This window comes from Centropristis striata, chromosome 11 (genome assembly GCF_030273125.1).
Source record: "Centropristis striata isolate RG_2023a ecotype Rhode Island chromosome 11, C.striata_1.0, whole genome shotgun sequence".
In the NCBI taxonomy this organism is placed as follows: domain Eukaryota; kingdom Metazoa; phylum Chordata; class Actinopteri; order Perciformes; family Serranidae; genus Centropristis; species Centropristis striata.
Genome location: NC_081527.1, coordinates 12,308,113 through 12,324,966, shown reverse-complemented (window position 1 = coordinate 12,324,966; position 16,854 = coordinate 12,308,113). Strand labels below are relative to the sequence as shown.

The window sequence follows — 16,854 nt, the reverse complement described above, 5'->3', positions numbered from 1 at the left end:
AAATGAGCCTTCCTTTATTGTCAAGTGATCACTTTGTTCTGTCACAGCATTACTGATGTTACACACTGAACATGAACAATATGCACAATCAGACATGAGTAGACGTGGGACTGGAAACGTTTCAATAAATGCATGAGGTGAAAAGCACACTTGGCATCGTTCTTTTCATGCCCTTGTATTCCAGTCTTGTCTCACACACTCGTGCGAGCTGCTCACTTCAGTGCACATCAAGCAGTCGTCCGCACGCTCGCCGATCATACCAGACATGTGAAGTCGGCGCGAGGAGATTCTGTGAAAACTCTTTAAACGTCGGCCGCCTCTTCAATCTCCAGGACTGTCGTGTCTTGGTGAAACACTTACAATAGCTTCGACTTATCCCGCGGAAGGGCAGGACAGCCATTATTTAACGGCAGACATCCCTACAGAGATATAAGGACATGAAGTATAGGGTGATAAGACTCGGCACACAGAGTCTCACCCTTTCTTCTGCTGCAAGGAAATAGCATTCTACTTAAACTCTGATAAAGATGACACATTTTAATTCATGGTGAGACATGATATGCACCCGTATGCTATTCATTTTTAGATGCTCTTACAAGATCGCATTAAATATATATTGTTTATTTCCATCACTGCAGCTCATAGAGAGCTATGATGGAGGATTTTCCCTTCATGAATGTGGGGTGCAGCCTCCGGTTTTCCTCCGTTCTTACCAGCGCTGAGTAATGATCCACATGCTGGTCAGGGATGGACGGAGGAGCCCTGATGCCTGCTGGCCTGTCAGAGAAATGTGACAGCGTCTAGTGTGCGGGGACAAACTGGAGAGTGTAGCCTGCAGCTCTCAATCACTCCAGGGGCTGGCAGAGACACCCACAGGGAGCTGTCTTCCCTCTCTTTCATTTATCTCTTTCTCTTTCACCCCTTCTATCTTTCATGTTTCCTCAGTTTCTGCCTTATTTCGTCGATCTACCTCACTCTCTCCTTTGCTCTCTCCTTTGCTCTCTTCCTCCCTTTCATGTCAGCCTTGTCGGCAGCCGTCCGCCACTCGCAGATTTTACACACTGGCATACACGTGGATCTCCTCAAACAATTCCTCCTCGCGCTTGTTTCGTCGCCGCACACTGTCTGCGTCAATATCCGACCTAATCCAGTGCCTGGCTGAGGCTCAGCTTGTTCAACTAGCACACATATGCACACATCCACCCACCCACCCACATACAACACACACATAATTAAACAGACTGGCATCCACATGCTCGAAACTCCCAAACAAACACGCGGAATTGAACACATTTGGTTTTATAATGCAAAATTCCATTTTTAGGGTATATAAGCCTTTAACACTGCAGCACAGAAGCCCCACACAACACTAAAGAATGAGGATTTTCTATTAGATTTGGGCTGGCTGGAGAGAGAGAGAGAGGAGCGAGGCAGAGAGTTGCCTTCATTTAAACTGTTCTGCACTGAGGCTTTTCAATTTGATTATGAGGCTCCATTTCATAGAGCCGGGATGCTGCGTGCCATTCAGAATGAAATTGAGCCGTCGGTCGGCTGGACAAGCAGCCTCCCCGCCTAGTCTCCTCTGCGGGGGCATCGGGGGACGACAAGGGCAACGCTGGCCCGGCGTGCCCTTTTCGCCGCACTGTTTAGTCGGGTTGCAGGGGGAAATGCGAAAAAGCAACGGAGCCCGGGTTGCTGGCTAAGTGGGCGAGAGTATGGAATTGATTGAAGCTGTTTTGATGTTTTGGAATGTGATGTGAGGACTCCTGCTGCAAAGTCTGTGAAGGACTCTTTAGTGTTACAGAGGAAAAAAGTCAGCCATACATCTTTCTATCACGTCCTCATTGTGCCCGTACGGATGTTCTCTCTCTTATTTGTCCCTCTTGAAGCTAAAAAAAATCCTTCCAGACAGTCAGTGTTGATACAAACTGACTGATTGGACGGCTGCCAATAGTCGGGTCAGTCCTGACCTGGTTCAGTGACTGATGATCACCAGAAACAGGTAACTAAAGCTGAGGATGTAACAGCAGCCCTGCTCTCTTGGTGTCCATCATCAATCCTGTTCATTTACATTATTGGAGCAACACTTCCTGGGATGTTCTCCTTTTACATCTCAGGGCTCCTGACTGTCACAACATGGCCTTTTTACTCTGATCAACAGTCATGTAATTGGTCATCGGAAACCAAATTAGGGGTACATTTTGGGTCTCATTCTAAGCCTCTTAAGCCCACATAGGCAATGAAACACCTGGACGAGGCTTTAGGTGCAGTGTAAAGTCATTGTGACAATAATACAGGTGCATCTCAATAAATTAGAATATCATAGAAAAGTGTATTTATGTCAGTAATTCAATTAAAAAAGTGGAAATATCACATTGTAGATCAGGGATTGGCAACCTTTACTAACAAAAGAGCCATTGTTGGCCAAATAAAGAGATTTTTTTTCGAATGCAGCCGCAAACCTTATTTTAAACCTTACAATAAAGATTAAAAAAAGCCTAAAATTGAGTCTAAATTAACCTACCAACATTACTCATAGGTCATAATGAGCATTTATTAATATGATCTTTGTCAGAATGCGGTGAAGACCCAAATGCAAATGAGGCTGTACACAGGAGAAATATCTCAGGAGATTTGAATCGAAGATATCCTAGCTAGGGAAACACAAAACTAGACTTGAAGTTGGCAAAATTTAGAGGTTATGCTGGACCATAGACTTTCGTAAGCTATGATCGACAGCTGACACAAGTGTTTTCAAAAAAATGTTAATACCGTGTATAAGCTTCACATTTTAACAATGAAGACTACAGATTGCTTTAGGCCTACACCAATGATAAATTAAAATTAAAATGTAAAGAAATTAACGTTTCATTTCGTGTAGTTTTTTTGTCACATCCACATGGAGTCGATGCATATGGCCTGAAGAGCCACGTTTGGCTCCGGCTGCCGCAGGTTGCCTACCCCGATATAGATGCGTTACACACAGAATTAAACATTTCACGTCTTATATTATTTTATTTCTTCTAATTATAATGATTATGGCTTAAATTTAATGAAGACCTAAAATTCAGTGTCTCAAAAAAAAATAATATCACAAAAGACCAATTTAAAAAAATATGTTTAATATGGAAATGTTGTCCTCTGAAAAGTATATCCATCTATATGCACTCAATACTTGGTTGAGGCTATTTGACTTGAACTACTAGAAATTGACTTTTCCATGATATTCTGATTTATTGAGGTGCATCTCAATTTCAGCTTTCATGTTGTGTTACTATTGTACATTTCCTGAATCATGTGATTGCATGCATCGTTCATGCCCATTGTTGTAAAAGCACTATTCAAATTTCTTAGAAAGCTGAAGGCTCACAGTGTAGGCATAATTTACAGCTTGTATCTGGCATATTTTGTCATAGTAAAGATATTTATTTATTTTCTAGAAAATGTCTAGTTTATGTCGAGAAATGTTTTAGGGAAGATTAATTCTCTTAGAGAAAAGGCCTCTGGTCTTTTATACTTGATGATTTGCCCTTCTCTAACTTTATGAACGGAGGAACCAATAGCTTTTCAAAGCCAGTTTACTTATACATGGCATCATAGTACAGTCGGGTGGCTTAAGACCAGATTTGACACGTGACACGTTGGACAAAGGCACCACATTTTTTCCACATGCTCTGAATCACCATAAGTTTCAATTTTTGGAAGGAGCCACTTCATCAAGATTGCGGATCAGAGATGGCAGCCATATGAAGTCTATGAGAACCATTATATCTTCCAAGCCACTTAGAAGGCCAATCTTGGTTTCAAAATATAAATTTTCTGAGTCAAGGAATCAATAAAAGCTTTTGCAAATATCACTAAGTGATTATTTGATCAAAAAGATATGTTCATTGTGGCCATGTATTTACGTAATTTCCAACTCAGCTCCTAACAGTACCGCTCAAAAATTTGGGTACCAGGAGAGCAGGGCTGCTGTTACATCCTCAACTTTAATTACCTGTTTCTGGTGATTGTAGATTAATATGTAAAACTATGATGGAACACATGGAATTGTGTAGTAGAAAAAAAGTGTTAAACAAACCAGAATGTGTTTTATATTGTAGATTTTTCTACATAGCCACCTTTTGCTTTGATAGTCTTAAACACATTTAGAAGTAAAAACCATCCAGGTGAACACCTCATGAAGCTGTCATCAAAGGCAATCAAATCATATTCTGGTTTATTTAGCACCTTTTAACTACATAATTCCATGTGTTCTTTCATAGTTTTGATGTCTTCAATCTAGTATCAATATACAATATTGAAAATAATTTTAAAAAAAAAGAAAGAAAAAACATTTAATTAGAATGTGTGTCCAAACTTTTGACTGGTACTGTACATTTAAATAAATAGTTTTAGATAGTTTGAAGGACTTTATCATGCACATAAATCATGAGTGTTCAGTGAAATGGAGGAAAATCAATGAGAGCCCATTAAAGGAGCGGTCTGTTTGTCCAGTCTGGGGGCAGGAAGGATTTCTGTCTTAAATCAGAGATCAGAGTTGAGTCAGCTCCATGAATCCACACCTTGAACCAACATGATGTTCTTTGACTTGCTGGTGTCTCATTAACTGTAGTGATAGAAGAGGCTGGCTATTAATCAAAGGGTTGGTGGTTCAAACCTTGAGCAACATACTGAGCCACAGTACTTCGATACTAGGGATGGGTGTATTTAGTTTAATTTATCTTATCTCTGACTGCGTATCAGTATCACTGAACTGAAACACAGCCGAGCGTTCAGTTCTGCAGCCGTACGTCAATCAGCCAATGAGCTGAGTATTAAGTTGGATAAAGCTACAGTTTGTAAATTGAAAGTCGCAATCACAATTATAAAACACATAGAAATACAAGAGTATTAATTTGAGCAAAACTAGCTTACTATATCAAACCATGCTAGCATGAATGACTAGGTTTGATTTTATCCAAAACGTATTTAAACACAACACATTTAACTACACAAGATTACTGCAAGATTACCACCGGTAGAGGTGTTTCAGGCACGTCCAACTGGTAGGAGGCCCCGGGGAAGACCCAGAAAACGGTGGAGGGATTATATCTCTCGTCTGGCCTGGGAACGCCTTGGGGACGTTGTGGCTGGGGAGAGGGACGTCTGGAATGCCCTGTTTAGCCTGCTGTCCCCGCGACCCGGCCCCGGATAAGCGGTGGCAAATGGATGGCTGGATGGAAGATTACTGTGAAAACTAACCTCATGCCTCTTCGGGGGCTAAAACATAAAACACTGAACTCCTTGACGTTATCTTTACAGTTCAATCTCACTTGAGTTAGTTTTACGATTGACAAGTCTCTTTTTATCCTTTCAAAGTAAAAGTGTCTGTTATCAAAACAGTTGCATAGTACTGTATGTATGTATGTATGTATGTATGTATATATATATATATATATATATATATATATATATATATATATAGGTTTCTTCCAAACGCCCATCCCTATTCGATACTGACTGAGAGAAACAGTAAAAATATACCCATGTACTTTAAATTGACAAAACAATCAAAACAAGATTTTCTACAAACATGCACAACCTTTGTGTGAGATTTTTTTTCTTTACAGATATCACAGTCCAACACCTACATTTCCATATCAAGCATCTCAGAAAGTTTGACTGGATCTAAAAATACTCTGAGCTCAGAGCAGGAGCTTCAGAGTTATTTACTTCCTACACAAAAACAGGAAATTCTCTTTTGACAATGAATGACATCATGTTGTGACAATCAAAACCAAAAGAATAATGATGTTTTTGTAGCTGCTCAGTACAAGTTGTGCTGGAGATTGGACACAGTCAGAAGACTGGCGGGCAGATATACTATAGAGGTTGATGCAGGGAAATGGCAAGCAATTTACGCACTGTGAAGACTTATGAATATTTAACAAAACGTATTAATACAGCCTACTAAAATGGCCGATACACTTTGATTGCTTATGCCAGTTGAGTTCAATCCAGCAATATTTCTTATGCTGCTGCGCCAGTACATGCATTAGGGTGATTTGGCACTGCTGCTAGTCCTCTGTCATAGTCTTCAGTCATAATTTTATGTTGATATTGAGTTTTCATTGTTGTAAACGGCTCCTGATGATGAGAAAATCCCCAAGGAGTGTCAGATTTCAAGAAATGTTGTGTCTGTAGAAGACCCACAACAGACGTGACTCAATTAATTTGGTCTCAAGTCCCAAGTCATTGTTTCTGGGTCAAGTCGTATTGACAACAGTCAGGATTTTTTATATTTTATATTGAATATTTAAACTGAAAACATAAAATAAACACAGATGAGTCATTCAAGTCATCATGAGCCCTTAACTTCCAAGTCATTTATTTTCTGTCAAGTCATCAAAACAGACTTGAGTCGACTCAAGTCCACATCTCTGTTAAAATGATTTAATATACAGGGATTCTGATCCTTGGTACATCTTACGGCACCTGTTTCCAATAAATTATAAGTTGCAAGAATACAATTTCTGGGAATGAATAAAATCTGTATTGTGACGTTTAATCTACACTAGAAGTGGCCGATATATCGTCTACGATAATGTCGTTATCGTGTTTTGACGATGTGCAATTTTACATTATCGAGTATTTATAATATCTCAAAAAGAAAACAAACACAAGGCGCATAAACAGTAGAGGTTGCATGAAAGTCACTTTCTTTACAATATTCAGAAATGATAATGTGCCACTTATTTGCTCATGCTTGTATGCTGTAAAATATACCTCAGGAGAGAGAACCTGAGTGTTTACTCATTTAATGTCTCTACATTGTAGTTTAACTGGGAGTCTCTTGAATGTTTGAGTTTAAAGAAAATAAACAAGAGCTGTTGTCCTGAAACACTGTGTCTATCCAGAGATGTCCTGGTAAGCAAGAAGAATTTTAACAGCTTTTTTTGGTAAAGAAATAACATTTTAAAGGATATCATCACATTATCATTATCGGAAAATTTAAGAAAATAATCAAGATATTTTTATTTGCCCATATGGCCCACTCCTAATCTACACCTTATCTTTATTAAGGACCTTGCTGTTATTTTAATTTGTTTACCTGAAGTCCAGTTTGCTAAATTCGGCACTCCCTGCTCTATTTTTATCCTCAAATAAAGAACAACAGCTTGACCACTAGTGCCATATCAGCATCTATTTCTGCAGTATTTCCTGTCATTCAACCCTAAAGTTCACTTGCTGCACAGTCTTGAAAAGTGTAGAGGGGTCCTAATGGCACAGATTAAAAAGCAATTTAATACAGAAAAGGGGATTAGAAACACTATGGGCTGCACTAATCCTTAACCTTTAGTCCTGTTCTCATGGAGCCACAATATGCGCAAGACGATAGCATCACAGGACTGGAGTTAGTAAATTTCCATTAGGGCCGCCCTTCTTTATTCCCACCAGCACATTTAAAGGCATTAGGCATGCTTTGTCAAGGCTAATAAAAAGGGCCAGCAGTGCTATCACACACCCCCGACTTGTTTCGGAAAAAGCACTGTTCCATGTGAAGTTTTCATAACCCATTATGATAATCTGCCCGAGTCTCTGAAGGGCAGAGGATAGACAGGCAGATAGATGCTTCTGGGGTGACTGCTCTACAGCCTCTGCATGGATTGAACATTTTCTGTCTGTGTAGCCGGGACAGAAACTCACTCCTATCTGCCAGGAAGAGCAGACACGACGGACGACTCAATGCAAGGAGTCAGAACAGAAAAATAGGAACATTTTGTGCAGGTGATAAAGAAGTAAAATAAGAGTTTCACATATTCTCTCCTGTATTGGTGAAATTAGAAAAGATGTATACACAGAATTCTATTTTTTGGATGTTAATATATGAACGTGTGCTTTTCAACTTGCCCCGAAATTGCCCCTAACCTGAACAGACACAGTGTACAGTGTGCATTACCCTTTCAAAGGAAAAGGCTTCCCTGGTACTCTCTTAAAATAGTGGAAATCTCACATTTGTTCTCTGTGGTACGCCTGATTTGAGAAGGTCCACATTTCTTCTTCTTCGTCCTCTTTTGGGCAGCCCGCTTCTAATCTCTGCAGAGGAAGAGTGTTTCTGTGATAGGAAACAGGGTCACGACGAGCATTAATCATTCATATCTAAATTTGTGCAGCGCAAAGATTCAATTTTCTGCACTTTGTAGGATCCACTGTTGGTTATATGGTTTTATTTATACATCAAAGTCTATTCATTATTTATTTGTTTTGGAGCCATCCAATTTTGATGCCATTTTCTTGAAGGAAGAGCCGGAAACAAACTGTTAAGTAGAGGGAGGTTTTGACTGTTGGAAAATTGTGGTTGTCTTGTTTTTTCAACATTTAAAAAAAAAAATTGGTGTTGGATCCAAAATAACGATTTTTATATTTACTTTGAATTGAAGAATTATTTATAAATATTAAAAAAAAATGTATGGGAGAGACTAAATTTAAGTTGTTTTTATGCCATTATTTTCATGCCTTGATATCCACCACTATGTATGTAGTCAAGAAGAAAACGACAAAGTAAAATAAATATGATAAAAAAGGAAGGAATCGGGGAACTTAAAATGAGCAACCGTGTCTCTGTTATCTGCTCTCAGTGTATGTTCCTCGTGAAGAAGAATATTTGGGACTGTTGATATTTTGGTTCGTACTGTATGTTTGGCCACATGTCCTGCTGAGCACTAAATCTGTCTGCTTTTATAACCAAAATTGTTTTGCAAGATCCTTCCCTCTCTGTGCCCTCTCCAGAGCCACAGAGATGTAACTCCCACATCAATGCTCTATTTAAAGTCCAAACCTGTATGTGTCTCTTCAACCTACTGTCAGCTTTTACACCCTTTTTTGTTGTGATAGTATTATCACTCTTCTTCCTGTTCACAGGCCACTACTGAGCAGAAGAAGCTGAGCCATGCTGGATCCAAGCCCTCCCTCTCCGAGAGCAGCGGCCGACTCCCTCAGATAGCCATGAACACCTGCAAGTACAATGGCGGAGTGGTGAGACCACTAGTGGGCAGCCTGGCGTCCTCGTCACGCCGCAACCTCGCGGAGCTTGACTCGGAGACGCAGCCCTTGCAGACGCTGCACAGCTCTGGCCTGGAGGTGGTGGTGTCCAAGGGCAACGGCGGCGAAGACCCCAGCAAGGCGTCCAACGAGAGCTTGGTCAGGGAGGGCAGCGGGCGCGGCGGAGGCAGGGCGCCGCAGAAAAAGAACAGGGACATTGGCTACAAGCTCGGCCACCGGAGGGCGCTGTTCGAGAAGCGGAAGCGACTCAGCGACTACGCACTCATCTTTGGGATGTTTGGGATTGTTGTCATGGTGACGGAGACGGAGCTGTCATGGGGGGTTTACACTAAGGTAGGTTGTGCATGTGTGTGATGAATGAGTGGGAGCTTTGTGTGTTGTCACTGCTTTTGTTAAGTTTTGATTTGTGTGGGGTTGGCAGCTGTCACATTTATGAAGAGTGATTATTAGCACAGACACTGACGTACATTATTTAACAACGGTGATGGGAATATTGCACAAATACAAATCAAAAGCAGTGTCATGTGATCTATGCTGTGACTCACAGTCTATCGATTGGAAAAAATCTCAGATTTTGCATTTACATGATATTTTATTCAGGAATTTCTTGACTCCGGGCCTGCTTTGGTTCCTAGTTGTTTTTCTTAAATATCCACTTTTTCATTAAGGGCATTAGATCAGAGTTTAGCCAAAGGATTCGTTCCACGACTGGAGTCATTGTGGCTGTCTGTCATTCCCTGCGAAGCCAGCATCTGAAATCACTAGTTCACAGCAGGAGAGGGAGATGGAGAGGGGGATAGCGGAGTAAAGGGGATGAAGAGAGATAGATATGTAGAGACTTAGGCGGAGCGAGAGACAGATAAAGACGAGTAGAGATGAAGAGAAAGGTCAATAGGAATACAATATGGGAATGACATTCCAGATGCCCACCATCATATTTTACTTTTAGCAGGTCAGAGTAGAGACGACGCAGCACATGTTGGGAACATGTGGGACTCTTATGAAGGACATCAACAGAGCAGCTTGGTGTCAGGGTCACAGTGACCAGGTCAACACCCCGTGACCCGTTCTTGTCCGTCAGTATCAGTCAAACACTTCTGCTGTGTCAAGTTATTGTGGGGAGAATATCGTTCACTCAGTGCACTCAGAGCAGCTTCTATCACAATATTTACAAGGCTGTTTACTTGGGGAGCTGACATTGCAGTGCACTGCAGTATATAGTAGGTCACAGAACAGGTGTCTCTCATCTCAGGGAATAAGATCATCTTTTATCAACACAATCACAAGTGTGTGAGTAAAAACTGAAACGGGCTGAAGACCTCGTATGTGGTTTTGTGTGTTTGAACCCTTTAAATACAGACTGTGTATATTTAATCATTTTTTATCATTTGGGCTCCAAAAAATCCTACAAGGAGAACATCACAATAATTTTCATTCTAAGATTGATATGGCTAGCGTGTTAGCAGTTGCTTATTTGAAAACATTCAGCAGTAGCAATAAGTTACAGTCATGCTCCTAGCTATCTGACAAATACAAACAAAGTCCAATTTTGGCTCTTGTAGCTCTGTTTTGTTCTTCACTGCTTTACACTTTAACATTAGTTGCTAACTTTGACTTTTCACTAACATTAGCTGTTCACTGACTGTTAGCTAACTTTGTCAGTTCACTGACTAGTTGCTAACATTAACTTTTTTTCCCAGCTAGTTGCTAACTTTATATGTTTAGACTAGTTGTTAACTTTTACCAACTTAATGCTAACTTTTTTCCGGCTAGTTGCTAGCTTTGTCTGTTCTTCAGCTAGTTGCTTACCTTTTCCGTTTACAGACGAGTTGCTAACACTAACTTTTCTCCGGCTAGTTGCTTACTTTGTCTGTTTACTGACTAGTTGCTATCTCTTGACAAAATTAGTAACTACCATTTCCGGTTTGGTGGCTTATCAAAAACTTGGTTCTGGATAAGTAAAACAAAGCAAAAGCTAAAAGACGCTAAAACACACATTTGGGTGATATCTGTGAGGGTTCGTCATGGCAGCAGACCACTTTAACAGTTCACCTTCACTGTGCAGCTTTATCATCATTGCAGACTATTGTATTGAGGTGGAACACATTTATTTTCTACCATTTGAGCAGCCATTGGTTTCCATTTATTTTACTATTTCATGAAAAGGATTTTCGGATTCCTGAGTCTGGCCTGTGATACTGTCAGTAATAAGTTAAGGCTGTTCGAAAGAACAACAATAACAACAACTGGGACGAGATGTTGTATTATACAGAGGTAGTTGGTACTGAATCAGTGGGTGGTCGTCCTAATACTTTGTAGGCAAACCACCAAAGAACAAGAAGAGTCTCAGCATCTTTACAGAAATCATCACAGCTTCCTACTGTAGGGGAAGGAGATTTTTGATCATATAACATCCTTTAATGTGAATATTTTTTTGTCATTTTTATTTTGTTTTCAAAGTTACATTATTGTCACATGGCCCTGTAGCTGTGAGAAGTGAGATTACTTAATGATCGATATATTTGGAAATTATGTATGTCAGCTGACTGTTACAAAGCTTGTTGGTCGTGTGAGGCGTTATGATAGTTTTTTGCTTTTTAAAATGATCAGCATATGGGCTAAAACATACAAACCACTGGTCTGGAACATATTAAAAAAAAATTTTTACACTTGTGTATCAGTTCTATCTAAGTTTTTAAATGTATTCTTGATCACACATAGGAATGTGTGTGTGTGTGTGCAATATAATAAATCAGCATGGTAATCTATACCATGATTTATGGGGTTTTAAGAAAGTCAATAGGTTTGTCTGTGACTGTTACTGAGAGGGGTTCAGTCCATTCATCAAGCTGACCTCAGCTGAAATGGAAATGACCTCCCGTCTCTGAGTGTCACCGCAGCTCCCCCTCCCACCTCAGACAGGTAGCGTGTGCTGCGGATGGTCCATTTTCCATCTCACGTCACATCACACGGCAGACACTTGAGGCTCAGCCAAGGTTTTCTGAGCCCTGAAGGAGGGAAACACGTTAAGAGGCAGTGAGCACTGGGACTGAAAAATCCTTGAACCTCTGGCAGGTGGATTAATTGGTTTACTCAATGTTATTTCACCAGGGACTTCTCAAAACAATTTCAGACATTAGAATGTCTTGAGAACATGTCGTCGACCTGAGGGGCAAAGCAATCTAGTTGATAGCTAAAAATACATTCTGTAATATGGACCAACGAAGGACGGAGTAATATTGAGCAGCTCTCACTGTCACCACACTGACGATTATGAACGATATTTCCACTTCTGTTGTTCTTGCTGTTGTTGTTATTATAATAACAACCCTACGATCATTAGCCTGCTGCAGAGCTGCATTTTTACACCATGGCTGTTAAATTGATTTATCAAATGGCATTTTACCAACATAGAGGGGGGGGGCTTACAGGTTCTCATTTCCTAGATCTATGGTCCCCATGCACACACACACACACACACACACACATGCACACACACACCAACACAACAGTGCAGCGCAACCATCCAGCTGGCCTATTTATCACCAGCAACACTCGCTGTGGTGGCCCCCCTGCTAATGCTAGCCTTGCCTTTTCTGCACCTACCATTAAATGGAAAGTCCCCCTGTTAGTGCTGGGCTTTGATTAATTGGTAGTTTAGATGGCGGGGAACAGCAGCCATAGATAATATCAGGCTGCACCTACACCTGCAGCTGCATTGTTTAGCAACATCCTGACTGCACTGTTTGTGTGTAAAACCCCATTATCTGCTCTCAGTTAGACGTTTAAGCTAATAAGTACTATGTGTGCATGTGTGTGTGTCCACCTGTGTGTGTGTGTTTGTGTGTGTGTGTGTGTGTGTGTGTGTGTGTGTGTATACTTTTGTGGGCATGTACTCATTTATATGCATGTTTTAAATGTATACAATTAATTTAAGTCAACAGTAGAAGCATTTATTTTCAATAGCTTAATTCTGTGTAACAGTAAAAACAATCTGCTTTTTCACATATAGTTCAAAAAGTGTTCACAGTTTATCTTGCTATTACTATAAATAAGATGTGATTCTATGTAATAGTTGTATTCGAGACTATTTCTAATGTCCCTTTCCTGTCTTTTTCTCTCACCATAGGAATCTTCATACTCATTTGCACTGAAATGCCTTATCAGCCTTTCCACTGTTATATTGCTTGGTCTTATAATAATGTACCATGCCCGGGAAATCCAGGTGAGTCTTCCACATAAAAATTACTCTAATTTTTTTTTCATTCTACCAGCAGCTTTTGGTATCAGTGTTGAGAAGATAATTATGATGATAGGGTTTCTGATTTGGCAATCAAGCCTTGCTAAAAAAATATTTGAATTGAAATACTATTTTTAAAAGTAATTGCTATGAAAAGGGAATTCATGCTCACAATAAAATATAAATTTATGATATGTGGTTGTTGTATTAAAGTGTAAGGAAAGACAAATACATTTATTTGATTGAACAGGTTTTCAGGGTGTTTTGTCAAACAATTAGAAAACTATTTATACACAGTACCGTTTTTTTCTTAACTTCATTAAACATACATTAACAGTAAATATAATCCAAGCACACCAGCCTAAATCTCAGACATTATGTTTTGTTTTGGCAGCCTTTTATTGCATCTCAGTTTATTTTTTGTTGTTCTGTTTGATCTGACCTCCAGACTTAATTAAATCAAACATACAAATATCTGATGCCACTTTCATACAGTTACAGTATTACACCTAATTTCTGGATATCTTCACCTTAATTTTGCACACATTTTACTGTAATTGAGCATGACTTTTCCTGGTCTTTCTTTAGAACTTCAAATAAAATCTTTGGTTTGATAATAATAAACACTTTTAAGTAGGGATGGGAATAATTAATCAATGATCGATTAATTGTCGTATCGTAGAATTTGGTCGATCACGTGGAATTTTTAATTGATCTGTGTATTTTTTAATCTTAATTTTATCTATGACTGCGTATCAGTACTTATTGAACTGAAAGCGTTCAGTTCTGCAGCCGTACGTCAATAAGCCAATGAGCTGAGAATTAAGTTGGATAAAACTACAGTTTGCAAACTCAAAGTTGCAATAACAATTATAAAACACAGAAACACAAGAGTATTAATTGGAGCAAAACTAGCTTACTTGCTAGCATGAATTACTAGGTTTAATTTCATCCAAAACTTATTTAAACACAAAATTAATTTAAATATGCAAGAAGTCTCTTTTCGTTCTTCCGAAATAAAAGTGTCCATTATCAAAACAGGTTTTTGCACAGTACTGTATATATATCTTTTATTTTGCCCATATATGCATGATTTTATACATACTGGAGTATGTATAAGAACATAGCGATTAATTGATCATTAACGTTATAGATGCTCAAGTTTGCAGGTTTCTTCCAAATGCCCCTCCCTACTTTGAAGGTGTGGAGGCTCGAAGAAAATGCTAAAAAAAAAGCCAAAATCTTAAAAAGAACTGAAATAACAAAGTGAAGAAAGGTTTTAAAACAAGTGTGTTTTTCTGCAGCTGTTTATGGTCGACAATGGTGCGGACGATTGGAGGATAGCCATGACGTATGAGCGGATCTTCTTCATCGTGCTGGAGCTGCTGGTGTGTGCCATCCATCCCATCCCGGGCCAGTACGTCTTCACCTGGACGGCGCGGCTGGCCTTTACCTACACGCCGTCGGTGGCCGATGCCGACGTGGACATCATCCTCTCCATCCCCATGTTCCTGAGACTCTACCTGATAGGCAGGGTCATGTTACTCCACAGCAAGCTGTTCACGGACGCTTCGTCTCGCAGCATCGGCGCCCTCAACAAGATCAACTTCAACACACGCTTTGTCATGAAGACCCTCATGACCATCTGTCCGGGAACTGTTCTGCTGGTGTTCAGTATATCCTCCTGGATCATTGCTGCATGGACTGTGCGCGTCTGTGAGAGGTAAACACAGGGTTGTGAATAATGGATGTTTCTGGGGACAGAAAAACAAAATGGCTGATGCACATTCACGCGTTGTGGATTACTAGACACCTTTCTGCCTTCACTCTTGTCTCTGTTTTGTCCCAGGCTTCTCAGTGTTTCCTTGTTTTCAGTCGCTTTACTGCACTGGTCCAAAGAGTTAAGTGGAATCATCAGGATAGGTCACATATAAATGCTGTCCACATGTGTGCAGGAAGCCATACTACCACGTACTACTCCACTACGTTTCATTAGCCCAGCAATCGCTCCACAACTCCCCACTCCTTGTTTTTATTGCTATTTTAGATGGCTTGTCCATAATTCATGAGTGTCTAATTGTTTGTTTGCTGAATGGTTTGTTTTGGTAATGCAGAGCAGCCCCCAGGATCCCCTAACCCGTTTTCTCCCCAAAACTGCGCATCGAGCTTCGTCTCAAGGGGGCAGCAACGATTCTCGCTGAAAATGAAAGAGGCAGGGAGAAATGAAAAGCTTTTTCCTTTTTTTTTCTCCTTTCTCGTTTTGCATTTGCATAGGGAAATGAGACGTTAATGCCAGCTTTGATGTTTCAAAGTCATTTGTGCGTAGTTGGAGTGGAAGGGGGACTTGAGTAGGGTGGGTGGAGAGCGGAAGATCTATAGCAGCAGTTCTTGTCAGAACCAATATGATACTGTACATGTGCTGCATCAGCTCAGACAAAGGCGTTGAGCCAGGCCCTGACTACAGATGCTCAGTGTCCTCCTGCAGCTCACCGCGCCTGCTTTTACTAAGTACCTCTCCTTCCTTCCCCCCCTCCCCTGTGTTAACACCTGTCACTAACCACCCCCCCCCCCTCGCACGCCCAACCCTGGATCCTCTCAGAGCCTCAGCACCTCCAGCTGCTGGTTGGTGGGTTTAAACCTCTCAGGGTGAACCAGCAGTGAGAAGAGCAGCTGACCTTTGACACCAGCTGCTCTGGAACACAGTAAAGTGTGACTGGCATCACCTCAACCTAATGTTGGCACGTGTTCTAAACAACACACTGTCCGAATTTGTTTACTTTTAGTAATGCCTCTATACAGTCCACCTCAGCGGGTTACTGAACTTTATATTCCTCAGGGCACTGCTTCACTATCTCTCTTTCTTAGTCCCGGCCTTAAAGATCAACTGTAGGTCGATATTTACTGAGAGTTACACACGAAGATCAATACCACTCTCACGTTTGTACGGTTATCGTGTAGCTGGAACCTGCAGCTGGTTACCTTTGTTTAGCACAAAGACATAAAAGCAGCGTTAAGTCCAGGAAGTTACTGGTCACAGCTCAGAGATTGGCTAGTTTTGCACCAAGCTGCCTGTGAAAAAACAGCAAAAAAATACATTTTACAGATTAAATCAGGGCTGTGCTTTTAAAAAAGAAAAAAATAGGTTTAAACTATTCAAAATTGTTTTTAAGAGAGCAAACCAATCTAGGTATATTTGTTTGACATAAACTTAAAGATCATGCATACCTACACATTATAAAATTTATACATAAATATAATAATTTCCTAAACTGAGACCGTAGACCTCTGTCTCAATGTGCAGTGGTTATTCATGAATATGAATATTCATTGACAGCACAAGATGTGAAGGGTTAATTGGAAGATTTTTCTTCCATTTGAACAGAGCCAGGCTTGCTGGTTGCTAGCTCTGGCTACATTCAGCTACAGTACAGAAAAGAGAGTGGTATCAATCTCCTCATCGAAGCTTCAGCAAGAAAGCAAACAAGTGTATTTCCCAAAATTTCAAACTAATCTTTTAAATGTAATATTTAAATTATTGACTTAATATTATTTAATTACTAAGAAGGAAG

General features: G+C 40.2%; 1 protein-coding gene across 1 annotated transcript in view; it reads left to right on the top strand.

Annotated features, from left to right (window-relative positions):
- The window catches only part of kcnn1a (potassium intermediate/small conductance calcium-activated channel, subfamily N, member 1a), a 108,535-nt gene that overhangs the window by 59,141 nt on the left and 32,540 nt on the right, over positions 1-16,854 (top strand). The window contains exons 2-4 of the mRNA XM_059344208.1: positions 8,905-9,378; positions 13,175-13,270; positions 14,590-15,008. Of these exons, the coding sequence (XP_059200191.1) occupies positions 8,989-9,378; positions 13,175-13,270; positions 14,590-15,008 (905 nt within the window). The 5' untranslated portion in view covers positions 8,905-8,988. The remainder of the gene's footprint in view (positions 1-8,904; positions 9,379-13,174; positions 13,271-14,589; positions 15,009-16,854) is intronic.